Here is a 27,500-nt window from a genome sequence, read left to right as displayed (position 1 = left end):
GTCCTCACTCAGTCCCTTGCTCCTTTTTTTTTTTTCTTAAGTGACCGATAAACGTTGCAAAATGTCGTGATGCAGCTGGCTGGGGTCTTAAGGTTCTGTGGCTTTCCTGGGTGAAGAGTTAGATGTCTCCGAAAAGTCATGGAAAATGTAGTGTGGAGTCATCAGCGAAGGAGTGAACGGGAAAACAAATTTTATTCAGAAGATTTTGATGAAGAGTAGGAATATAGTGGGTGACAAGACAAAACCTTGAAGAACGCCACTGTTAATAGATTGACAAGAAAAGTGACAGTCTACCACAGCAGCAGTAGAACGGTCAGAATACCACAGCAGCAACAGAGAGAGAGAGAGAGAGAGAGAGAGAGAGAGAGAGAGAGAAGGCGTATGAGGGTAGTTTGGAGATCGAAGCTTTGTGCCAGACTCTTATGAAAAGCTTTTGATATGTCTATGGCAACAGAAAAGGTTTGCCAAAAGAGAATGAACAAAACTCAGTAAGGAAAGCCAGAAGAGCGTCCTTAGGGAACCCACACTGGCGATCAGATAGAAGGTTGTGAAGAGATAGGTTTGTAAAAATCTTCTTTTTGAGGATAGATTAAAAAACTTTAGAGAAGCAGAAAATTAAAACAGAACGGTCACCCTTTTTTAGAAAAGGCTGAATGTCGGCAAAGAAAAAGGAAAGGTAGATGTTGCCAGAGAGAAACTGAAGAGTTTGGATAATAATAAGGATAATGATAGTAATAATATTAATATTGATAATGATATGAAAGTGATAGTGACAGTGATAGAGACGCGAGTCGATGTCTACAGTGACTGGAGACCAATTCCAATGGAAATTGGATATCCCATCGCATCATCAAAAGTTGATCTTAATTCCTTTAAATAGTGTGTTACTTCACTGGTGTTAAGCGAGACTCCTAATACAATGAACGGGAAAGCCACGTGCGACACAACACAACGCTAACACAACTCTGTGAGCCGCCAAAAGATTGAAGAAGCTGTTCACTATAACGGTGTGGCGAGAAGTACTTGAGTCTGCGATATGTTGTACTCTCGCTCTCTTTCTTGATATCTCCACACATGAAAGGCATCGTGTGCTGCCTGCTCTAACGTGATCACGAAGGGACACCCGTCGCTCCCATGCACCAGCACGGAGGGTGCGGGCCAAACGGGTGCCCCTTCATGTGGCGGCGGTTCCTAGGTGGTCGCGGCGAGCCGTGCCTCGCTTTTAAATTTCGCGGCTACTGACTGTACGCAGCTAACTGTAGGTCACAGAGGGACTCCCGTCGCTCCCATGCACCAGCACGGAGGGTGCGGGCCAAACGGGTGCCCCTTCATGTGGCGGCGGTTCCTAGGTAGTCGCGGCGAGCCGTGCCTCGCTTTTAAATCTCGCGGCTACTGACTGTACGCAGCTAACTGTAGGTCACAGAGGGACGCCCGTCGCTCCCATGCACCAGCACGGAGGATGCGGGCCAAACGTGCGTCCCGTCATGTGGCGGCGGTTCCTAGGTGGTCGCTGCGAGCCGTGCCTCGCTTTCCTTACTGACTTTTAATTTCGACTTCTAATCTGAACTTATAACGAGAACTTTTTTTTTCCTTTTCTTTATTTGTATTTTTTTTCATCTTTTCATTATTTCTCTTTTTTATTGCATTTTATTTATTTATTGTTTTTTTTATTTATTTATTTATTTATTTTTTTTTTTTCACTCGCATGATGCAATCTCGGCGTGCAGCTGCTTGGTGATCCGGATGAGCGCGTCCAGCGATGGCCGCTGCTCGGGGAGGGGCTTCCGTGCCTTCCTTACCCAGTCCTTGAAGAGGCACATTCCGAGGCTGGTGGGGGGGCGGTCTCGCCAGCCTGGCACGCCGAGGATGAACCACGCCACGGAGTACACGTCTGAGGCGGGCGAGCAGGGGTGTGAGTCCCGCAGCAGTTCTGGCGCAATCCAGGGAAATTTACGCTGCTGCTGGGCGACATCTTTGTCTGTCTTGTAAAACCCGCTCTCGCCCACTCGCATGGCCAGCCCCAGGTCGATGAGCGTGGCCTTGGGGCCGCCGTTAGGGCATTCCTTGACGCAAACGTTATTGCCCTTGATGTCGTTGTGCGTGTAGCCCGCCTCGTTAACGTTTCGGACGACGCGCGCCACCTGAAGGATGACGCTGAGGGCGTGTGTGAAGCACTCGCCTGAATGGAAGTAGTCCGCGGCGGTCTGTCCGGCGAAGCGCGTCACGAGCTGACGCGTCTCCACGCACACGCCAACGAGGCGCTGCATGCCGTGGCCCTGCAGACGATGCAGGCACTTCGCCTCGGTGACGAGGGAACGCAGGTCGTCGTTAAGGAAGGTCTTGATGACCAGCTCCTTACCCGCGTGTGGGTCGACGCCCTTACAGCACGAGCCATAGGCCCCAACGCCGAGACTCTGGCTGCCCAGACCGATCATATTTTTGACGGTCTTCTCCTTGAGCAGCCGCACGCCGAGATGGGCAAGGTAGTGCCGGGCACGCTCCTCGACACTGGTGCTCCCCTTCAGCTGAGGGCGTTTGGGGGCTTGCCTCGTCTTCGCAATTTTTGCCTCACCCTGGTTCTTCGCTTTCTCTGAGACGCGTGGCTTGGGTGAGGGCGAGGCTGATCTCTTTAGCGCGACGGCAGACACGCGCTGCTCACTCGCCTTCTTCAGCCTTTTTGGCTGGTGTGGCGGTGCCTCTGCCGGCCTCTTCTTGGCGGGCGTCCTGGAAGAGTCTTGTCCAGGCTCGGGCGCGGCAGGGGGGAGCAGGTCTGTGGTTTGCTGACCTGCTCGGGGAGTGAGAGCTGTCACTTGCCAGCCTCTCACAGTCTTCCGCCGCTTGTGGTGGTGAGGCACCTCCTCACACACTGCACCCCTCTTGGCTGGGAGAAGCAGGCTCATCCTTGGGTTTGCTGTGGCTTGCTGTGTTTCTCCTTGTCTTTGGTGATTTGCTCTGGCAAACACTGTCAGTGCTTGAAGCACTCCTCAGAGGCACCGGTTGTACACTCTTTACTGTACATTAGACCCTCCAGAACATGGGGGCCTTTGTTAGAAAAAAAATCATCACGTTTTGCTGCAAAAACCGAAGCCAGCTTGGATCTAGAGCAGCGGCAACAGCAGCCACCTCTCACGCCATTGGTTCCCGCACACATGGGTGCCTGGAGTTAACACCACCCGCACCGCCAATCATGCTTCAGGCTCAGGCCGCCTGCCCTGTCCTGTCTCAATGCACGTTGTACATTGTTCATTGAAAACTTTCCAATAAAATACATTGTAAAGTAACAAAAAAAAAAAAAAAAAAAAGCTGCATCACAAATACTCGTTGGTCTGACATAAAGTTGTCGGATATTGATATACACTCTAGCCACTTCTGATTACTTTCTCCTTGCGACTAACCAGTGACAGGGAATTTGGCACATTGCCAATCATTGCAAATGTATATTACAAATGTGTGAGTTTAATTTGCGTATTTCTCATATCTTTTTAGAATTATTTTATGATGTTTTAGACTTTATATTGTCGTTCTTCTTGTGTTTTAATATTTTACACTTTTGTGGAAGTTTTTTGGACCTATTAATTTATTTCTATTGTATTTATATAACCCCTTCAGTACCATGACATGTTTTCTTTGCTTATTATTTGGTGACTTTATACAGCTTCAGAAGCTTATGTAGGGGATTGAAATAGTGAAGAAAGTAGCTATTAATCTTCTGGCCTTCATAGACTCTTCCTTATGCAAATAAGATGATCTAATGGTACACAAATCTTTAAGTAAAAAATGTGTCCCAGTACTGAGAGGGTCAATAGTCGGTAATGGTTTTAATTGGTGTTGCTTTTTTCACTGATACTATGAAAAAAGGTCATATAACAAGTAATTGAGCATCTTTAGGGATATCGTTCTGTTATGTGAAAGACGTTATAGTTCTTGTGGATATTACATGTGATAGAGTGCAGTTATTCTTTTTGTACCATATGAAATCCTTTGAACGGAAGTTTAAATGTTGCTTTTACTGTAATTCACTGTTAAAACTGTGGTCAAGAAACATCTATCTAGACATGTACTTTTGTATGTCGTGGGTGTTGGCGGAGATGGATGACGCTGACCTGATTGCTGCTCACTCTGGCATGAAACACACATCCTAATCTCACTCCTTCTCCAAAAACCATAACCAAACATTTTCCTTCCTTTCACCATCTACATTCCTCATTCTCATCCCCTCCTTAGATATTCTTACAAAGCATACCTTCCTTTTCTTCCTTGTACACATTTCATTCCTTTATTCCCTCTAAACTAAGTCTTAACATGTTCCCCGCTTTCCTTCTCTTCCTCATGCCGACACTTCTTTCCTTATTCTCACCCCATCTATAAACATCCTTACCAAACGTACCTACCTTCCTTTACTTCATTAGACACATTTTTTCCTTAATTTCCTCTTTTAAAATTAAATCTCAACGTCTTCCCCTTCTTTCTCCCGTTCCTCTTTCCTTATCCTCAGCCCATCCATAGAAATCCTCACCTAACATAACTTCCTCTTCTTCCTTGTACACATTTTTTTTTCCTTTATTCCCTCTTAAAAAACAAAATCTTAACATTTTCTCTTCTTCTTTCCTTCTTTCCTTATCCTCAGCCATTCAATAGAAATCCTCACGAAACATAACTTCTTCCTTATACACATTTTTTCCTATTATTTCCTCTTAAAAAAACAAAATCTTATCACCTTCCTCTCTTTCCTTCCCTTTCATGCCTAAACTTCTTTCCTTATCCTCAACCATCCATAGAAATCCTTGCCAAACATAACTTACACACAGTTCTTTTCCTTCATTCCCTCTTAAAAATACAAAATCTTAACATGCCCTCCTCTTCCTTCCTTTCCTCATGCCTAAACTTCTTTCCTTATCCTCAACCATCCATAGAAATCCTTGCCAAACATAACTTGTACACATTTTGTCCTTCATTCCCCCCTTAAAAAATAAATCTTAACATGCTTCCCTCCTTCCTTCCGTTCTTCATACCGGCACCTCTTTCCAACACACCGTAGTGGGGAAATAAAAACATTCTGCGCCCCGAACTCAGGAACTTTGCCTGTGTAGCGACAAATGGAAAAACTTGCGCACTTGTACCAACAACGTGTTTACCGAATAAATCCACAAGTGTCGCTGGAAAACACTACCATAACAGTGGCCCAGCGAGGAGGAGGAAGAGGAGGAAGAGGAGGTGGAGAGAAAGGGAGAGGTAGAAAGAAAGTACATTGGGAGGAGAAACTGAAGGGGTTACAGGAAGAGGAAGAAGAGGAAATGGAAGAGGAAAAGGAAAGGGTAGTATTGTAGAATGGAAGAGGAAGTAGTAGAGGAGGAGGAGGAGGAAGAAGAGAAGAAGAAGAAGAAGAAGAAGAAGAAGAAGAAGAAGAAGAAGAAGAAGAAGAAGAAGAAGAAGAATATATATATATATATATATATATATATATATATATATATATATATATATATAGAGAGAGAGAGAGAGAGAGAGAGAGAGAGAGAGAGAGAGAGAGAGAGAGAGAGAGAGAGAGAGAGAGAGAGAGAGAGACAAGGAGGAGAAGGAGGACAAGGAGGAGAGGAGGAGGAGGAGGAGGAGGAGGAGGAGGAGGAGGAGGAGGAGGAGGAGGAGGAAGGAGAGAAGAAGAAAGAAAAAACAAGAGTACAAAAGTAAATAACATTGTAAAAACAGACACTCTCGTTATGTCCTGCATAAGAATTTGGAACTTTAAAAATCACACACACACACACACACACACACACACACACACACACACACACACACACACACACACACACACACACACACACACACACACACACACACACACACACACACACACACACACGAAACAGAAATTCACGTTTTTATTTTTAGCTTTTCACTTTGTCTCTTCAGATATTTTTTTCCTTTTCAATCTGTTGTTTTATTCCTTAAGTACATGTTGTTCTTTCCCTTTATTTTTTTCCCGTGTTGTTTCAGGGGACACTTTTCCCTGTGAACGCTATTACCTGGGAGAATTAAGAGCTGTCACCTGTGTAATGTTTCAGCCCTTTAAATAGTTCTTCTGTCTCTCTTCCTCTTCGTCTTCGTCTTTTTTTTTTTTCTTCTCGTCATTCTCATTTTCTTTTTTTTTGTTTCTATTCATATTATCCTCCTATATTTTCCTTCTTTCCTTTAAACAGTTAATTCTTCTATCTCTGTTCCTCTTCTTCGTCTTCGTCATTTATTTTTTTTTCTTCTCATTTTCATTTTCTTTTTTTCTGTTTCTATTTATGTTTCTATTGATATTATCGTCCTATGTTTTCTTTCGGCCCTGTAAACAGTTAATTCTTCTGTCTCTGTTCCTTTTCTTCGTCTTCGTCATTTATTTTATCTTCTAATTTTTTTCTTTTTTTCTGTTTCTGTTCATGTTATCGGCCTATATTTTTCTTTTTACAGTTCTTATCTTTTTCATGATTTTGTTACTGTTATCGTTTTTTCCTTTTTATTCACGGGTTTCTTTGTTTTTATTCTTCTTTGTTCTTTACTTTTTTAGATTCTTTTTATTCACATCCTCCTATTCTTCCTCCTCCTTGCCGTGTCTCTTCCCTGTCACTAGTAAGAAGCAGCTATCAAACAGCCTTGGTTGGAGAAATGGCATGCTGCTGTTTGGCTTTCCTTTGTATTCCTTTGTGTTACTCATCAACTTAACCCCTTCAGTTCTGAGACGCATTTTTTACCTTGATTTATGGGTATGAATGGAAGATTTTTTATGCTTTAGAAAGAGTCTATTAAGGTCAAAAGATTAATGACCAGAGTCTTTACTATTCTAATCCCAACATATATTTCTGAAGCTGTATAAAATCGCTAAATAGCAACCAGAATGAATATGAAAACGCGTCCTGGTACTGAAGGGGTTATTTCTCAGTGACTAAATTCATCATTGTATCTATGAGGTCTTTTTCTTTCACTTTGCCGTATATTATCTTGTTATCATATTTTCTTCTTTATCTTATCGCTCTTTCTTCCTCCCCCTTCACCGTTATGGACATTTGGCCGTTCCTTCCTCCCATCCTTCCTTCCATATATGAATTTATTATGGATACCAGTGATGTAGTATATGGGTACTTACTTATGTTTTATACAAGGACTGCCTGCCACGTGTAGGCCTACTAAATTATTGCAGGTTCGCTTATGTTCTTGTTTTCTATATTCTTCATTGTTTTTATTTCTTTCTTTTAATCTTCCTGGCGTAGTTTTCTTCTATTCTTTTTTCATTGTTTCTTCCTCTCTTCTCTGTTTATTGATTTCTTTGTCAATCTTTTTCTCCTTTCTTCCTGCTATCATTTCTTTTCATAATCGATTCTACTGTTGTCTTCTTCATTCCTTTCTCTCTTCCTTTCTTCCTTCCTTTTTTTTTCTTTTACTATGGCATTTCTTTCTTCCCTTCAAAATATTCGTTCCTCATATCATTCCTTTTCATCACAAACTATATTCCTTCCTTCCCTCTTTCCTTCTTTCCTTCTTCCACTCCTTCCTGCACTCTTTACCTTCCGTCCTTCTCTCCTGTCATCATTCCTCCTCCTCTTTTCCCTCCTGTCTTCACATCCTTGTCACTCTTATGGACACTTGCATTTCGCTTCCTTCATTCTTTTTCCCTTCCTTTTCCCTGAAGTCGTCGTCACCCTCAGAACACGTTGCCGGTCAATTACCCCCCCTTTCCTCCACCTCCTCCTCTTCCATCTCCTCCTCCTCCTCCTCCTCCTCTTCCTCCTCGCGGCAAAGTTTCCGGTGGTAATCAAGTTTGTAAACATAAACGGAAAGTCATCAAGTGTATTCAGAAACTCTTAAACTAACTACCCTTTTTTTAACGTTTTATCGTATTTCTTTAGTTTTTTTTTTCTCTCTCTTTCGTTTGACATCGTTTTGAGGGACTGGAACACAGAGGGAAGTGAGGGAGGGGTGAAAAAAAAAAGAAAAAGAAAAAGAGGGAAGATTAAAAAACGTATTTATAATCTGTCCCATTTTCATTTTCAAGTCTTCCCTCATTAAAATGGATCAGAGGAAGGGGTTGTGAAATTTTTGGTGAATGATTAAAGAGGGAAAGACGTGACGCTAAGATGAAGAGCAAGAGGCAGCGGAGCGACCTGTGAGGGGGGAAAAAAGAAGCAAAACTGATGACAAGAGAGGAGGATGCAGGGAAAAATGACAGGGAAGACTTGAACGAGAATACAGGACATGTGTTGAAAGGGATAGAAATAGAGCAGATTTTTGTTTTTTACTCTGAGAAAGAAGATAAAAAGGAAACTGGTGGAATTGATGGAAAGAGAAAACGGGACATATGTTTCTTTTGTAGGTCAGACAAAGATCATGGAATATAGAAAAGTGGTTCTAGTGATGGAAATAGAGCGGAATAATTTTAAACAGAAAAAAAAATAAAATAAAATGATGAAAATACAGCAAGAATGATGATTTTTTAACTAAGAAATGATGAAAATTACTCGATTGGACAAACTATACACTTATCCAATCCACTCACTTGCCCAACCTAACGTAACCTAATCCAAATTAACATATATCCTAACCTAACCTAACATAACTGAATCTCATATATTTAACCTCACCTAACTTACTGATAGTGTAGAGCAATATTTCAAAGACCGACTCTTAAACCTTCTACTCTCCATCCCTAAAACACATCAGAATATGCAGTTTTTTTTTTTTTCTCGTGAGTGAGTGAGTCAGTCCCTCCAGCAGCCGTCACCCTTATCCATCAGCCCCACTATCTATTATATGGTCGATTATTCCACCAGTATCTATCCCAGGACGGCTCATTCCCCTCGTCTGGTCCTGGCAGCTGGCTCGGCCCCACCACGCTATCACCGCCTCCCTCCTGCGTGTCTGACAGAACATAAACAACATAGAGACACTCACGCCGCCCATTCCCGCCGTCACTCTGAGCCGCCGAGATAACACTGCTTTTCCAGTTCACCTCCCCTCACTGCTCTCCATTCCTCTCCACTCCACTCTGCACTTCACTCCATTCTCTCTCTCTCTCTCTCTCTGATTTCATCCTTGCTTTCTATTGGTTTCTGATGCCTGCTTTCCTTGCCTAACCTTACTTAACGCTACCGTATCGTAACCTAGCCTTAACTAGCTTAAACTTTACTGACTTTACCTTACCTTAACTCACTTGAATATAATCTAAGTAAAAGAGACTAACGTGACTTTACCTTATCTTATCTTACCTTATCTTCCCTTACGTCACCTTAATTTATCTTACCTTGTCTAATTTCACTTTGTCTTTACCTTACTCTGCATTAACTTAATCTAATCTAATCTAACCTAATCTAATGTCCCTTACCTTAATTTACCTAACCTTACCTCACCTTACCTTATCTTACCTTACCTTCTCCCTCCTTACCTTACCTTAACTTATCTAACGTGACCTAACAACGTAACCTAACCTAACTTTCTTCATCTCTTTCTCTCTCTCTCTCTCTCTCTCTCTCTCTCTCTCTCTCTGGGTATAATATTTTTTCCCCTTTGTTCTGCTTTGTATTGTTCTGAGAAGTCTGTTTTCCTTTTTTATTTCCCATTCTGTTCTATGTTTCTTTCTTACCACTTCCTGCAATCTATCCTTGCAACCCATTCTTTTAACTTCTTCCTCTCTCCTTTCAATTTTCTAACCCATCTTTCTGCTTTGTATTGTTCTGAGATGTCTGTTTTTTTCCTTTCTGTACTCAGTATACTTTCTTCCCGCTACTTTCTGTTCTGTCAGTCTTACTCACGCCTCCTTCATGCCTTGTGTTTCTCCACTTCTCGTCTCCTATTCCTCTCCTTTTGTTACCGCTCCGTTTCCCTCTCTGTTTTTTTTTTCTCTCTTCTATTTTGTTTCCTTTTCTTTGTCAGATTTTTTTAATGTATTTTTTTCTTATTTGCCTCTTCCTCATTCTTTTATTTTCCTTTCTGTTCACCTTCTTGCTTTTCTTTGCTTGGTCATGGTATTTTGTTGCATTCTTATGTGTCTGTCTTATTCTGTTCTTTATTCTTGCTTCCTTCTCTTTCCTCGTTATTTTTCGTATTTTTCTTTGCTTTTCTCATATTTTCCTAGTTATGTTTCTTTTCTGTCTAGCTTCTATTTTTGTCTCGATTTTTTTTAACTCAAACACTTTCTGTCTTCTCTTTCTCTTTTCTGTTTTTCCTTCTGCATGTGTTGACTTTTTACCATCTCTCCTTCTCTCCGTGGTGTATTTTTCTTTGCTTATGTCCTACTTTCCTAGTTATGTTTCTAATTTCTCTCTCGCTTTTTCATTTCTCACTTTCTATCTTCTCTTTCCCTTTTCCTGTTTTTCTTCTGCATATGCTGACTTTCTACCACCTTTCCTTCCCTTCTTGCTGTATTTTCCTTTGCTTTTGTCCTGTTTTCCTTGCCATGATTCTTTTCTGTCTCTTAATTTTTTTCTCTCGCTTTTCATTCCCCATTTTCTGTCTTCTCTTTCCCTTTTCCTGGTTTTTCTCCTTGATATATTTTCCTGAGCATTTTTCCTATTTTTCTAGTTATGTTTCTTTTTTTTTTGTCTTATTTTTCTCTCACTTTTCACTCCTGTCTTTCTGTCTTCTCTTTCTCTTCTTCTGTTTTCCTTCTCTAAGCGTTGATTTCCTCGCACCATCTCTCCTTCTGTCCTTGCTTGCATCCCTCACCTCTCGCTGCCTCTTGTTATTACTTTTTTAATAAATCTTCACCCTGACGTATTATTGTGTTATTCAAGTTTAATTTCTCTCTCTCTCTCTCTCTCTCTCTCTCTCTCTCTCTCTCTCTCTCTCTCTCTCTCTCTCTCTCTCTCGCTCTCGCTCTCGCTATTTCTCTCTCTCTCTTTTCTTGTGTTTATCTCTTTTATTATTCAGTCATCATTTTCTCCCTATTTTTCTTTGCTTCCCTTTCATACACATTTTCTTGCACTTCGCATCGCCTCGTGGCCTCAAATTCTCCTTTCTCTTGACCCTCTCAGCTTCTTTCTTCCTCTTTTTTACTTAATCTCTTTTTTTTTCTTTATTATTCTTATCCCTTCTGTTGTCATAGCTCTTCCATCTGTATATTCTCTTTTCTCATTCTCTCTTTCTGTCTTTCTGTCTCTCTCTCTCTCTTTCTCTCTTTCTCTCTCTCGTTCTCCGTTTCCCATTTCCTCTTATTACCTTCATTCAATTTTTTTTTTTCACTTTTTTCTTCTCCTCCATTCCTCTCTTCCTCTGTCACTTTCCTCCCCAGCCAAACTTCATTGCCTTTTTTTTATTTCCTGCTTTTTGTTCCCTTTTCCAATTCTGTCTTTCTATTTCCTCCTCGTGCCTCGCTTTCCTTCCTTCCTTCCTTTTACTTACTTACTTACTTATTACCTTTTGTGTTTCGTGTATCTCTCTCGTGTCTCTCTCTCTCTCTCTCTCTCTCTCTCTCTCTCTCTCTCTCTCTCTCTCTCTCTCTCTCTCTCTCTCTCTCTCTCTCTCTCTCTCTCTCTCTCTCTCTCTCTCTCTCTCTCCAGTGTTTTATTTCCTCACAATCCTTCTTCCTTTTTTCTTCTCCTCTCTCTTAATACTCTCATTCCATTTCTTCTCGTGCACTTTTTTCTTTCTCTCTCTCTCTCTCTCTGCCATCTTGCCATTCTTCTTCCTGTCTCTACTTTCTCCTTATTTTTTTCTCTCTCTCTTTGCTGTAATCGTTCTTTGTCTAATTTCTCTTCATTGCTACTTTTTTTGACTTAATTGTTTCATTTCATTTGTGTTAATTTAGTTTTATCGTCTATTAGATACTTTTTCTTTTCTTTTTTCCTTTTTTTTTCTTTGTTTCTTATTGTTCTTGTTTTCTCCTTCTCTTTTTTTTTTTTAGTTTTGTCGCTGGTTTTCATTCTCTACTGTTGTTGTTTCCAGTCTTCTTGTTAGTCTTGTTTTTTTCTCTCTCTTCTTTTTTTTTGTCTTCCCATCATCTTTTGTCTTCGTCTTATCATGTGTCTTTATATTTTCTGCTTCGTCTTTTCTCCTTTCGTTACCTTTTTTCTTCCTTTTTCTCTCATCTTTATCCTTCACTATTTCTTCTTTGCTCCCTTTTCCTTTCGTTACGTATACCTCTCTTCTTCTTTACATCCTTTTCCTCCTCCATTTTTTATTCCTCTCTATCTCATTTCTCATCCATTTCTGTTTTCTATTTCCTTATTCTTCCTCTTACCGTTTCTCGTCTTCTTTATTTTAGTTTGCCTTTCCTTTTTTTTCTCTTGTTTCCATATTTTACTTTTTTTTGTTTTTTCCTAATTTCCTTTCCTCCACTTCATTCAATTTTCTATTTTGCTTTTCTCTTCTTCATCTACCTTTTATTCTCTTCTTCACTCTTTTCTTCCCTTTTCTTTCTTTTTTTTCCTTCCCTTTTCTCGTGTTTTCCTTTCATCCTCTTCCATCTTCAATTCCCCATGTAGTTCATTTTCCTTCTCTATCTCTTTATCTCTTGTCTATTATTCCCTTCTGTACTCCTTCCTTCCCTTTTCTCTCTGTTTTCCTCCTGACATCATATTTTCCTTTCATCTTCTCTCAATTCCTCCACGTCCTCCATTTCTCTTCTTTTAATCTTCTTCTTCTGTTTCCTGTTCCCTTTTCCACTCTTTCCTCTTCTTCTTTTCTCTGATTTCCTGCTCGTTTCTTCGTATTTTCCTTTCATCTTCTCCCCTCAATTCCTCCACGTCCTCCACTTCTCTTCTGTCTCCTGTTTCCTTTTCCACTCTTTCCTCTTCTTTTCTTTCTGTTTTCCCACTGATTTATATTTTCCTTTCATTTCCTCCCTTTAATTTCTCCACGTCCTCCATTCTTCTTCCTTTAGCCTTCCTCTTCTGTCTCCTGTTCCTTCTCCACCTCTGCCTCTCCCGTGCCTTCCCATCGCTTTCCTCGCAGTGCGTCCCGTTCCGCTGGCTCCCGCAGTTGGCTCCATTGGGATTAACACAAGAGCGTAGTCGAGGCCCATTTCTGGTCGTGACAACTCAATCCACGTCTAGAATGAAACACAAATAACACGGCCTTTATACGTAGCATGAGACTCCCTCCCTCTCTGTCCCTCTCTCTCTCTGTACCTCTATCTCTTGTTCTTCTCTCTTTCTCTGTCTCTCTGTCTGTATCTGTTTCTCTTTCTCTGTCTCTTTCTCTCTGGGTAGCTTCAAAGGGGTAGTGGGTAAGGAATTGCTGGGTTCTCTTATCATTCAGTGGTTCTTGTGAAAATATTGTTCGAAGTACTGACTCGGGTTGGGTTAGGCTGGGTTGGGTTTTCTTGGGTTAGGTCTGGGTCAAGTTAGGTTTGGTTAGATTAGCTTAAGTTAGTTTGGTTTGCTTGGGTTGAGTTTGATAAGGTTAAGTTAAGTTTGGGTTAAATAAGGTTAGATTAGGTTAAATTGTTTTGCTTTGCTTGGGCGTAGTTTGGTTAGATTAGGTTAAGTTTGGGTTAGGTTTAGTTAAGTTCGATTCATCTGGTGTGATTAGGTTAGGATAGGTTAGGTTAGGTTAGGTTAAGTTAGGCTGGGTTTGGTGTGGTTTAAGACTGGTTGGCTTCTGAAAGATAAGAAACGTTAAGATAAATTAAAAATAAGTCCTTTCCTTTAATATACTTCTTTTTTCCTTTCCTTGTTTCGTCTTTTTTTTTCCCAGTAGTTAGGAAAGACTTGATTAGGCCAGGGCAGGTCAGGGCAGGTTCGGTCTGGTCAGAGGAAAGGTAAAATAAAAAAAAGGTCACTATTTTTTTATGGTGACACTGATAAAGATACGATAAGGTCACTGTACATTAGGTTAGATTACGCCATGCTGGGTTTGATTAAAGAGACTCAGTGAATTTTGTTAGTTTTTATCTATATTTTTATCTATTTTTGCTCTCTTTTCCTTTCAAGCTGCTCAAACTCAGTAAATTTTGCCTTCTTTTTATTTCTATTCATATTATTTTTCACTTTCTTTCCCTCGTGATGCTAAAAATGAGTTGACTTTTTTCATTTTTACTCTTATTCACATCTATTTTTCTCCCTCTCGCTCTCCAACAAGCTAAAACTCAGAAAATTCTGCCATTTTTCTCTATTTTCACGCATATTTTTCATCTCTTAAGCGATAAGTGATTAGAAAATAAAGAAAAGAGAAAAGAAATCTGTGTTACCCTCTTGCAACGTTTTCATGAAGTCAGGGAAGTGAATATTTGTAATGGATGACTAAAGCACATTGTCTTTTAGTCTCACCTCAAGAACTAAAGAATATTCCGTTTTTTGTAGGTTGATAAATGATTAGAAAAAAAAAAAAAAAATATCCGTGTTACCCTTTTGGCACATTTTCGTGAAGGCAGAGGAGTGAATATTTGTATATAGATGACTATAGCACATTGTCTTTTAGTGCCCCCTGAAGAACTAAAGAATATTCCGTTTTTTGTAGGAGAATAAATAAGAAAAAATAAATAAAAGGAAAAAAATCTGTGTTACCTTTTGGCACATTTTCGTGAAGGCAGAGGAGTGAATATTTGTAATGGGTGACTGGAGCACATTTTTTTTTTTATAGTCTCCCCTGAAGAACTAAAGAATATTCCGTTTTTTGTAGGTATTCAGAAGTGGACTATATATCTAATTTTTTCCCGTTCCTGGCACAGAAGGAGACTTATAAAAGGGAATTGGATCCTATTTTTCCTTTTTCCTGGTGGCAATGGATTCCTTAACCAGCTTCCTATTGCGCCCAGCTGTCCACCTCCCCTCTTCCTCCTCCCTTCCCTCCTTCCATCTCATATTCTCTCTCTCTCTCTCTCTCTCTCTCTCTCTCTCTCTCTCTCTCTCTCTCTCTCTCTCTCTCTCTCTCTCTCTCTCTCTCTCTCTCTCTCTCTCTCTCTCTCTCTCTCTCTCTCTCTGTCTACACCTTAGCTACGCCATTTATTTGCTCCCTTCCCTCCCTCCCCACCCAAGTCTCTCCATTCATCTCCCTCCCTCCTTCCCTCCGTTAGTCACTTCGTCTTATACACCTCCCTCCATCCCTCCGTCCCTCCCTCCCTTCCTCTCTTTTCCTTCCCATAACCCAGTCCTCTCATTAATCCCATCCTCCCTCTCTCCCTACCGTGTCTCCCTACCTCCACTGCCCTCTCCCTCCCTATCTCACTACTTCTCTTCCTGTCTCCTGTCCTTCTCCCTCCATTCCTTCTCTCCTCTCCTCCCCTCACTACTTCCTTATCACCCTGCCTCCCTGCGTCCTCCTCCTCCTCCTCCTCCTCCTCCTCCTCCAGACATCATTAAACAGATCAGACTCGTAGTGATCTCCGCCCCATTTTTCTTCGACACGCCATCTGTCGCCTCGCCGCGCCTTGCATGCTGATCAGTGACTCCCCAGTAATCTTCTGTGGTCGCCCTTAAGCCTCTTCCTCTCCTGCCCTCTTGCCCTCTCTTGTCCTCTCTTGGTCTCTCCTTCCTGGTGTGATTTGGTTTGGTGTCTTTGTAGTTGGTATATATTTTTCTTTCTAGTGGTGTTCCTTGCTTATTTTTTTTCTTTTTTTGTGGTGTTTCTTTAGTTTGTTTTCAGTTTGTGCTCTTTCCTTCTTGGTTTTTCTTTTTCATATTTATTTTTTTTCCAGTTCAATGTTTTTTTATAGTTTTTATCATTCATTTCTTAGTTTTTTTTTTCCATGCGTTTCACTACAAGTTTTTTTTTTACATTTGATTCTCTGTGATAAACTGAACAAATCTATGGTCACACTTGTTTTCATTTCGACCTTATAAAATTTCTGATAAAATTTTTGTATTTGTCACAATTTTCAGATAAGGAAAAGTGTAACTGATTTTTCATGATTTTCACAACAAACTCTTCCTCTCAACATTTGGTTCTCTTAGGTCAGTAATCAGAACCGGTTTGTTCTCTCACCACGACTATTTTCCAAGGCCACAGAGATGATTAGCGGGATTTTCAAGAGTGTTTCCCAGTTAATAATGGAGAAATTTTGTCAATCTGCCTTTAAACCATAAAAGCACCTTAAGAAATGTACTGTAAACTTAAATAAACCCTTTTGAAATAGTGGAGGTGAAGCTCAGAATTGTTTCAAGATAGAAGCCTGAAATTCACCTGCAGTTGTAGCATAGTCACACAGATAGCTTCGTTAGGCCCAATAATGCTGCTGCTACCCAATCTTATCTTTGTATTTCTTTGTATTTCTCCTCCTCCTCCTCCTCCATTTAGATTTCTCCTTCTTTCCAAATGCATGTATGATTTATCTGTCACCCATCTTATTTCTCTTTCCAAACACACTTTCTCCCTTCATTTCCTTCCTAATTTGTTTTTTCCACCTGTTTTTCTTCTTCCTCTACCTCTTCCCTCTCCTTTTATTAATTCGTCTCTCTCTCTCTCTCTCTCTCTCTCTCTCTCTCTCTCTCTCTCTCTCTCTCTCTCTCTCTCTCTCTCTCTCTCTCTCTCTCTCTCTCTCTCTCTCTCTCTCTCTCTCTCTCTCTCTCTCTCTCTCTCTCTCTCTCATTTGATGAAGATATTAAGCAAGTAAAAAGAAAATGGGAAAAAAATCGTCCTCTTGAAATGAACGAGAAGGAAAAAAAATAATGACAAAATGAGAAACGTACGTAAACAATGCAATTTTTCAGTTTTTTTTTCTTGATTTTTCTTCCTTTACGTTCATTTTTATCGTTCAATTAATAAGCGAGCGGAATTGTATTTGCTTCATTTTTGTTGTTTTATTGCCTTCATTGAGACTGTTATTGTGTCTTCCCTCCGAGTTTTTTTTTTTTTTTATCTTTTCCTCTTCTTCCTCTCTCTTCTCTTCTTTCTACTCCTCATCTCCTCCTCCCCAATTCTCTTCCCCAGTCTTCTTCCTTCTCCTCTCCTCCTCCTTCTACTCCTTCTCCTCCTTTTCCACCACCTCCTCCTCCTCCTCCTCCTCCTCCTCCTCCTCCTCCTCCTCCTCCTCCTCCTCCTCCTCCTCCTCCTCCTCCTCCTCCTCCTCTAGCTCTCCTCCTCCTCTCCTCTTCTCATCCTCTCCAACTCTCTCTTCTCCTCCCCAGCTGTCCTTGTACTTCTCATCTTTTCCTCTCTTCCTCCTCCTCCGTATCCTTCACCTCCTCCTCCTCCTCCTCCTCCTCCTCCTCCTCCTCCTCCTCCTCCTCCTCCTCCTCCATTTTTACAACCGGGACTTAATCGAATGAGGTGCAATATGGCAAAATAATCTTAGAGTCCCATTAGCAACCATGCATTCCCACTGCCCTGTTGTGGTGGTTAATGTAGCGGTGGTTTTTGGTGGTGGTGGTGGTGGTGGTGGTGGTGGTGGTGTGATAGCATGCAAAGGGAGGAATGAGGGACGGTTCCAAGGAGGGGTGATGGCAGAGATACAGCACGTGGGATGGGAAAGGAGGGGAGAGTGAGGATGAGGGGTGAGTTAGGTAAAGGAGGAGGAGGAGGAGGAGGAGGGATGAATGAAACAGGTGATAAAGGTAGGAAAAATAGATGATTACGGAGGAGGAATAAGAGGATGGGACGTGAAGGGAAAGGGAGGGATGTGATAACGAAGGAAATGAAGTCGAAGAAATGTAGATTTGTGCCAAGAGGAAGAGGGGAGATAGTGAGTTCAAGAGGAAGGGGAGCGAGAGAGATGATGGAGTAATTAGCAAGAGAAGGAGGGAGTGGGTGATAAGAAGCTATAATAAGCACACATTATCACACCCAAGACGAGGGGAAAGTGTGTGTGTATGTGTGTGTGTGTGTGTGTGTGTGTGTGTGTGTGTGTGTGTGTGTGTGTGTGTGTGTGATGTAGGTGCTCTCAGATATATCTAATTTGTTTTAGAGAATATTTACCAGTTCATCGTTAACTTAATAGACTTAATTACACAAACTCTACACATAAATATCTTTTTTTCTTACAGACTTTTGCAAGAGACTAGTTAATCACATTTTTTGGAGTAGTTTTCATTCATACATAACATTGTCTACTTTCCTTTTTAATCCGTAATTTGTTGTGGTGAATAAAACAGTTTCATTTAGCCATTAAGTGTGATATACAACAGTCCACTCCATTAACCCTTTCAATACCATGACACGTTTCCATATTCATTCTGTTTACTATTTGGTGATTTTATACAGCTTCAGAGACTCATGTGGGGATTAAAATAGTGTAGACTGTGGCCATTAATATTCTGAACTCCATTAACCCTTCCTAATGTCAATGAAATGGTCTAATCGTACACAAATCTCAAGATAAAAATGTGTCCCTGTACTGAAGAGGTTAAAACAATTATATGAAATCTTTATAAACATCTGTAACGAATGCTTGGATAAAACAATAGATCTTGCAACTTATAACCGGTGAAATGTTTATAAGTGTCTACAGAACAAGAGAAAAGCCTCAAAGTAGCCAGCAATTAATTAAAGGAAGACGCGCCAAATGATAGTGAATATGTGAAACTAATTTGTGTATTGACCTAAATGTATCGAGCAGGATTCGAGTAAACGTCATATTGTTTTAATTGCAATAAATATGTGTGTGTGTGTGTGTGTGTGTGTGTGTGTGTGTGTGTGTGTGTGTGTGTGTGTGTGTGTGTATTCCAAGTACATCCCCTTCACCTTCTTTTACAGTCAGAGAGAAATTGCGGCACATTTCTCCTCTCAGATTCTTGCTCACATTTTTTGAGACGGAAGGAACCCAGCGAACCTAATTTCTGGCCCTAACAACGTGCAGTCTGTCAGGGCGGCGGAATACCTAATTACGCGCCGGGGACTCAGGGAAAAGCAAATGTGTTCGAGGCGGAGCTGTGTGCTGTGAATTCTGATTGGGATTTTGGAAGCTGTGACTGTGGGAGGTGGTAGAGGCTAGGAGGTGATTGGAGGTATTAAGAGAAGGTAATGGAGGTGGTGGTGGTGTTATGAGTAGGTGATAGGTTAGTTAACGGGTGTTTATAGTGTCAAAGAGACGTAGTGAAGGAGTTAAAGGGAAGGTAATGAAGGTGATACAGCTGCTTACCCCTCCAATAATAGGACACATCTTTACATTGAGATTTGTGTACGATTAGACCATTTTATTGACATCAGGAAGGGTCTATGGAGGTCAGACGACTAACGGTTACTACCTTAATCCCCCACATAAGTTTCTGAAGCTGTATAAAATCACCAAATAGTAAGCAGAATGAATATGAAAACGCGTCATGGTGCTCGAAGGGTTAAGGATACGTGGTTGGTGATATAGGCGTTAGTAGTGTCTATAGAGTCAAAGAGAGGTAGTGAAGGAGTTAAAGAGAAGGTAATAGATGGAGGAATTGAGAAGAGTGATAGGTGATACAGGCGTTAATGGGTGTTTGTAATGTCAAAGAAAGGTAGTGAAAAAGTTAAAGAGAGTGGTAGTTTGGAAGATGATGAGAGAATGAGTAAATAAACAGACAAGGGAGTGAATGGAAAGGTCATACAGGTGTTGGTTTAAGTGCAGGTGTTAACAGGTGGCAATTAAAGGTGGCATTTTTCTATTTATTTTTTTTTCTTTTTTCTTTTATAGGTTTCAGCGTTTCGTTTTGTTGAAGGAATGCATGTAATTGTTGCTCTTTCCAGTGTTCCATGTTCCTTATTTTCGTGATCATTAGTGTTCTTTCTGTACTGAACACACACACACACACACACACACACACACACACACACACACACACACACACACACACACACACACACACACACACACACACACACACACACACACACACACACACACACACACACACACACACACACACACACATTTACAATACATACAACTGCCCTTATTTATCTGCCACCATAACCCCCTACCCATCCACCCACCCACCATCACAACCCCTACCAGCTCTCTCCTCCCCCCCTCCTGTCCTACCCACTCGCTCGTCCCTCGCGACCCTCCGTCATTTGGGCTTTCCTTGGCTCTCCCTCCCTCCGTCCTTAATCAAATCAGCGGGATCCACGGCCACTCACAACGGTGAATCAACCATACAATTCAATTTAAGGCAAAGATGAAGCCTGGTAAGTGGGTTGTCCCCGCGGAGCAAGCCACTCACTCCCTCTCCTCCAGGAACTAAGATGCTGCCTTTCTTCCTTCCTCGCCTATCGTAGTCATCTATTTCACCTGTGTTCTTTTGTGTGTGTTAGACGTTATGTTGAGCTGTGTATTTGTATTAGTTATAGTGGTAATTTTGGTAGAGTTTATTTTTTTTATTTGCATATCCTAATCTTAACCCCTTCAGTACTGAGACGCATTTTTATCTTGATTTTTCGGGTATGATTAGACGATTTCATTTGTACTAGGAAGGGTCTTTGGAGGTCAGGAGATTAATCGCCAAAGTCCGCACTATTTCAGTCTCAGCCGTGTAAAATCGCTAAATAGTAACCAGAATGAATATGAAAAACGCGTCATAGTACTCAAAGGGTTAAAGAATATTGGTGACAGTATTTTCATTTCTGCTTATAATAGTATACTTCTTTTTGGACGAATGGGAATCGTGTAACTTTCTTTTTACTATAAACATGCACATTTTTGTCAATAACCCTATCTAGCAAACTAACTAACTAACTAACTAACTAGGAAGGGCACCATTAAAGACAACAAAGATTAGAGTTATAAAAGGCCCACTGAGGTGCTCGGCTCATACAGAAACAAAAGTGTCAGCCAAAACCGAAGGATAAGTATCATAGGAAGCTAGATATACAGAAGCAGGCAGGAAGTTCCATAATTTACCAGGGAACAGAACGAATGATTTGGGATGGATGGATGGATTTTGTTTAGGCGCCTCAACAGCTGAGGTCATCTGGCGCCGCTACAATATGTTAAAAAAAAAATTGTAAAGAAGGAAACTAAAAGCAATTAAAGACTATACAAGAAAAAACATCGTAAAGAAAACTAACTTAAGCAATTAAAAACTATGAAATTAGAAATATCTAAAAATACAATTCAAGAAAATAAAACATTAAAATACACATTATTAAGGAGGACTGGTTAATTCTTAGTCTGTGGTTTTGTTGATAGGATAGTTAGTGGTGCTGTGGTGAGGGTTTGAGATACTGATAAAGATAGTGGCGAATGTACCATAGAAAGAATAGAGAGAAGAATGACATGCTTTTGTTCTTAGCAGGTCTGGTAGTGCTGTTGTTAGTGGTGCTTATACGTGAGGAATGTAGAAAAATAAAAGTATAGAGGAGAGTGGGACAAATATAGCATGAAAAAATACACAGGAAAAAAATGTCTCTTCTTGTCTCGTTCACCTCAGTTGGGCTTACAACGGTGTTTAGTCGTGCTTAGGTGACAGTTGAGGGGAGTGTGAGGAGTTAGGGTGCAGGGGGAAGTGTAGCACAGTAAAGGGACTGGGAAGAGTGTAGCACAGAAGAGTTATGGGGCAAATGGTGAACGAGGAAATACAGGAGGAAAAAGTGTAAGGGAAAAAATCTTGTATGAATGAATGGTACAAGGGGGAAAAATTGTATAGAAAAAAAAGTGGTCACATGAAAATTTATGCAGGAAACAATGACAAAGGGGAAAGAAAGATCCAAAATCAATGACACAGAAGACAGGGAAAATAGATGGGAAAAAAATGTGTGCAGTTTTCAATTTTCTTCTTTTTGTGACAGGTTTTTTTTTTTCTATATACGTCACTTACTGCTGGCAATATATGCAGGAGAATCACTTAGTTTTCCTCTCACATCCGTAAACAACTTGAACGAAAACCACTTGAAATAATCTGCTTCATTTCCATTTGTCTCGCTATTACATTTCACTCACGTGCACTATTAACCTCCTCAGTTCCAGGACACGTTTTCATATCTATTCTGCTTACTATTTGGTGATTTTAAACAGCTTCAGAAACTTGCGTGGAGATTAAAATAGTGAAGACTGTGGCCACTAAACTTCTGACATGCATAGACCCTTCATAATGTAAATAAAATCGTCTAGTCACACCCAAAACTTAAGCTAAAAATGCGTTTTTTATTATAAGATTAAATGTTTCTTTATATATTCCAACTACGAATATTCCACCCAACAAGATCCTACCATGAAAATTATATACAGATACTCGTAAGCTCCCCTAACTCTACCAAACTAACTTAATCCAACATGAATTATCATTGGGAACATACCTGTGCAATTAGTGGTCCCGTTGTAGAAGGTGAATAGTCGTAATTACCTTTATATAGTTAATTAGCATCCCACTACAAAATACATAGCGAGCATTCACTTATCACAGTATACACAATTAGTAGGTATTGTATAAAAAGTAGTGGTGTGCAGCTGGCTATGTATTTGATGAGGCAGCCTTCCTAACCATATTTTTAGCTACAGTGACATAATTTTTGGATTTTAAGAGGTGAATATCATAGGCCAGAAGTTAAGTGTTAATGAAGGCACATCTTTCCCAGCCCTACTTCATGTCCGCATCCCCCATCCCCACTCCCTCCTTGTTTCAGTCTTTCATAATGTTATCCTTGTGTGTGTGTGTGTGTGTGAGAGAGAGAGAGAGAGAGAGAGAGAGAGAGAGAGAGAGAGAGAGAGAGAGAGAGAGAGAGAGAGAGAGAGAGAGAGAGAGAGAGAGAGAGTGTGTGTGTGTGTGTGTATGTGTATGTGTATATGTGTTGTGTTGTGTTGTGTTGTGTTGTGTGTGTTGTGTTGTGTTGTGTTGTGTTGTGTTGTGTTGTGTTGTGTTGTGTTGTGTGTGTGTGTGTGTGTGTGTGTGTGTGTGTGTGTGTGTGTGTGTGTGTGTGTGTGGTTTTGTGGGTGCGTGCGTGCGTGCGTGTGAGGACAATGCATACGACCAGGGCATGTGGAGGAGAGCTGTCACATACATGGATTGCACACAGCCATAGAAAAGGACGCTCGGAGAAAGAAAAGAACAAAAATAAACATGTACCAGGAGAAAAATGCAACTGAGATTTTACTGCTGAAGAAAAAAAAATGTAAATAAAAAACATTCAAAGGGAAACGAATATTTATAGAACCAGAAACTAATAAAGATGAAAAATAAATAATGGTTTGAATCTAAGGACAAATGCTACGAAAGAGGATAAAAGAAAAATAAATGTGTAAAATCTAAAAGTGCTACACAAAAACAGAGCTTAATATCAAAGTAAAAGCAAAACCTGTCCTATATAGATTTCCACCTTCACATGAGCGGCAATCAATTCTACCTGTGTGTTTAGTACCATCCTCTGACTTTCTTACCTGCAAACTGACTGGTATTAGAAAACGAATCATGAGCAAAAGGAGAAAGAAAAGGAAAAACAAGTCCATATGGTTGCGTTTCCCAAAAGAGGCAACGATGCAACAGTAATTGAGCTTTCCATTACAAGCATTTCTACACTTACTATTATTTTTACACCACTAGCTGGCAGTGAGGGATAAAACATGTGAAAGAATAAATAAAAAGGCTCTGTTTATTGACTTGTTTAAGCCTTCAATACTGGGACACATTATTACCTTGAGATATGTGTATGGAGGTCAGAATGTTAATGGCCACATTCTTCACTACTCTAATCACACACATGAGTTTCTGAAGCTGTACAAAATCACTAAATAGTAAGTAGAATGAATATGGAAACGCGTCATGGTACTTAAGAGGTTAAATTCAAAGGCCAGTCTTAATAGAGGATGAAAAAGAGGCTCAATTCTACTCCCTCATTAAAGCAACTACCTTTACCCTCCAATTTAATGAAGCCTCGTGTTAAATGAGTATCATCTCGTTTTTTCAGTAGTCTCATGGGTTACTGTTTTATAATTGTATATCTTCTTTTCTCTCTCTCTCTCTCTCTCTCTCTCTCTCTCTCTCTCTCTCTCTCTCTCTCTCTCTCTCTCTCTCTCTCTCTCTCTCTCTCTCTCTCTCTCTCTCTCTCTCTCTCTCTCTCTCTCTTTCTTTTCCATGCAAGTTTATACGGCATGTTGACACTTCTACTAAAGCTGACGAACGCTTGTTAACGCTCCCGGGATTTTTGAGTGCGTGTGTGGCTGTGTGTGTGTGTGCATGTGTGACTGTATTTGTGTTTATGTATGACTGTATGTGTGTGTGCGTGTGCATGTGCGTGTGTATCGAAAGTTCACGGTAGCACATCAAAAGGAAGGAAAAAAAAAAAAAAGTGTTAAGTCCCTCCTGAAAAAAAAAAAAAATTTCTCCCTCACGTAATGTAAGAGATAAATACTGGCAAGGCCCTTAAGGTAAATATACTGAATGAGGTTTGGTTCGCTCGACTAAAAGGACAAAATGGCTCGCCCACTATTGGCTATCGAGAGAACTTTTAGAGGCGCGATAAAACGGAGCTGGAAATTGTGCTAAAAAAAAGAAGAAACGGAGGTAGAAGAGGAGGAGGAGGAGGAGGAGGAGTAGGAGGAGGTGGAGGAGGAGGAGGAGGAGGAGAATGAAGAGAAGTCAGTAACTCCTTTAACGTGAATTTTGGTGGTGCTGGGAATTTGATGAGGTGTAGGAAGGTAAGACGCGGAGGAGTCAGGAGAGAGAGAGAGAGAGAGAGAGAGAGAGAGAGAGAGAGAGAGAGAGAGAGAGAGAGAGAGAGAGAGAGAGAGAGAGACAGACAGACAGACAGACAGACAGACAGACAGACAGACAGACAGACAGACAGACAGACAGACAGACAGACAGAAACAGAGAGACAGCCACCCAAATAGACAGACAGACAGACATACAGACAGACAGAGAGAAACACAAACGTACAAACATACAGATAGATAAGCAAGCAGACGGACTTAAAAAAAAAAAAGTTTAAAGAAAACGAACGAAGGAGACCATGAAAAAGAGATTTAAGAAATGAAGGCAAGAGCGTAAGTGAAGGAAGGTATTAAGGAGCGAAGAAAAGAAGTAAGTGGAGGGAGGGAAAAGAGAGGAGAGGGAGAGTGTGAGAGTGAAGGATGCTAAGAATCTGCCTCCGTGCTGCGGGAGAAGCTTAAAGAGGAAGTTGGTAAAGTTGGAGCGAGACGCGAGAAACTTTAGACGACGTGGTTTGAAGTTTACTTGTCCTGTAATAACATATCTTTGATTCTTTCGGAGATCCCAGACAGCGTGGGTCCGCCCCGGGCTGCTGCAAGGCGTGAGAGAGAGAGAGAGAGAGAGAGAGAGGAGAGGGAGAGGGAGAGGGTGGGGGGGAAGGGGTGGCAAACATAAACATCGTATAAGTACCAAAATAAAAGGAGAATACACCAGAGAGAGACGATAGTAAATGAAACAACACACATTCCAGAGAGAGAGAGAGAGAGAGAGAGAATGGGGGTAGAGGGAGGAGGATGGCATACACAAACATTCCATAGATACTAAAATAAAAAAAAATACACCAGAGAGAGAGAGAGGATAGTAAATGAAACAGGATGCATTTCAGAGAGAGAGAGAGAGAGAGAGAGAGAGAGAGAGAGAGAGAGAGAGAGAAATACAAAAACAGATGCCTTATAACAACGATACCTACTAACCTACATACTAACACAAACTACAATAGAGAATACATGAGATAAATAAACACACACACATACAGACAGACAGACAAGCAGTTAAGCACCTACAAATAGACAGACACACAGACAGACAGACAAAGCAATGAAACGCTACATACACTCAGACAAACAACAAATTTACAGAACACGAGGTAAAACAACTACAACTTTCTCCGTAATCCAGACCTGTGTAATACCTCCCTCCTCCTCCTCCTCCTCCTCCTCCTCCTCCTCCTCCTCCTCCTCCTCCTCCTCCTCCTCCTCCTCCTCCTCCTCCTCCCAGCCCAGCCCTGCAAGACCGAAAGGAAGAAACAAAAACGGAAGGATTGACAACATGTAGACAAAATGCAATTAATTATTTTTTTCATTATAATTATTGTGATGGTGATGATGGTGACACGTGATTGTGGTTAATGTGGTGGTGATAGTGACTTTGTATTCTCTGATTTTAGTTATTGTGATGGTAGTGGTGACTCTGATATGTGACTGTGATGGTGACAGTGATGGTTATGATTGTGGTTGTTATTTTGGTGATGACAGAGAGTCCTGGTGCTTTGATTGTGGTGGTGGTGGTGGTGGTGGTGGTGGTGGTAATGGTGCAGCTTTTGTTTATAATGTTGTTGATTTCATTTTTATTTTAAGATTTTTTTTTCATCATTACTTTTTTTTTTTTCTTCTCTTTTTCAGTTTTTTCAATCTTACTTAATTACCATCAAACGTGTAATCATCTTTTCCTTTCTTTTTCCTTCTTATTCTTCCTTCTCTTCTTCCTTGTTATTCTTCCTTCTCTTCTTCCTTGTTATTCTTTCTTCCTCTCTTTGTTACCTGGAAGTGTCTTGTATATTGTTAGTTTTATTTCTCATTTTTTGCTTGTTATTTTCTTTTTTTCTTATTTGTCTCCCTTCGTTATTACCTTCCCTTGCTGTTTGTCTGTCCTCTCGTGTTTGCTACCTCCGCTTTTCTCAACAGTGACGTACAAAAGGTATCTCTCACACTTCCTTTTATATATTTACTGCATTTATTCTTCATTCTCTGCTTTATACTTTTATCTATTGTTTTACTCATTCTTAATTCTTGTTCGTGTTTTTGTCTTTATTTGTCTTACTCTTAATTCCCTTCTTTATCCTCTTGTCTATTTGTTTTCTGCTTTATGCTTGGTTCTTTTTCGTATTTTTGTCTTTATTTTCATTTCTTACTGTAATTTATTCACTTATTCTTCATTCTCTTCTTTATCTTCTTATTTATTTGTGTTTCTTTTCGTGTTTAATTTATGTTCGTGTTTCTTGCACTTTTTTTTTTATTTCTTAATTTATTTTCGCACTTATTCACTAACTCTTCAATCTCTTCTTTCTTTATCTTCTTATCTATTTGTTTTCCTTTTCATGTTTGATTCTTGTTCGTATTCTTTGCCCTTTTTTTTATTTCTTTATTTTATTCTCTTCTCTTCTCTTCTCCTTTTTTTTTTTTTTTTTTTTTGTATATCTCAGTTAATCTCTTACGAATTTTTTTTTCCTTATCTACATTATTTTTGTCTTAATTTTCTAAGCTTTCTTATTCATCTTTTTTCTATTTTTACTTCATTCCTTTCTTTTGCTTTTCTTTTGCTTTTCTTTGTGTATTTCAGTTCATTTCATTCTTTTTTTTTTTGGCAAGTCCGTCATTAGTTTCTTATCTATTGTCTTTTCTTCACACTCTTTTTAATCAATTTATTACGTGTTTTATTTTCCACGTTTTTTTTATTTTCCTTTTTTTTTTATCATCGTTCTCACTTTCTTTTACCTTTGTTCTTGTTTACACTTTCTCCTTCCATCCCTTATCCTTCTCGGCCCTCTTCACCTCATCTTCCTCCTCCTCCTCCTCCTCCTCCTCCTCCTCCTCCTCCTCCTCCTCCTATTAGGCCTTTTTCGTATATCATAAAGTTTTCAAGTTTCCTCTCGTTTACTTTTTTTTTTGCTTTCTTTACTCCTCTCTCTCTCTCTCTCTCTCTCTCTCTCTCTCTCTCTCTCTCTCTCTCTCTCTCTCTCTCTCTCTCTCTCTCTCTCTC

The 27,500-nt window shown here is 40.3% G+C and overlaps 1 protein-coding gene across 1 annotated transcript in view; it reads left to right on the top strand.

Annotated features, from left to right (window-relative positions):
- The first annotated feature begins 3,034 nt into the window (after nt 1-3,034).
- Nucleotides 3,035-27,500, top strand: part of LOC123499271 (protein PRRC1-B-like) — a 91,613-nt gene continuing 67,147 nt past the window's right edge. Inside the window, exon 1 of the mRNA XM_045247071.1 lies at nt 3,035-3,234. Coding sequence (XP_045103006.1) covers nt 3,035-3,234 — 200 coding nt within the window. The remainder of the gene's footprint in view (nt 3,235-27,500) is intronic.

The sequence above is a fragment of the Portunus trituberculatus genome, chromosome 49 (assembly GCF_017591435.1).
Source record: "Portunus trituberculatus isolate SZX2019 chromosome 49, ASM1759143v1, whole genome shotgun sequence".
NCBI classification, from domain to species: domain Eukaryota; kingdom Metazoa; phylum Arthropoda; class Malacostraca; order Decapoda; family Portunidae; genus Portunus; species Portunus trituberculatus.
Note: the sequence above shows the minus strand (reverse complement) of the source record. Positions and strands in the feature narration are given on the sequence as shown.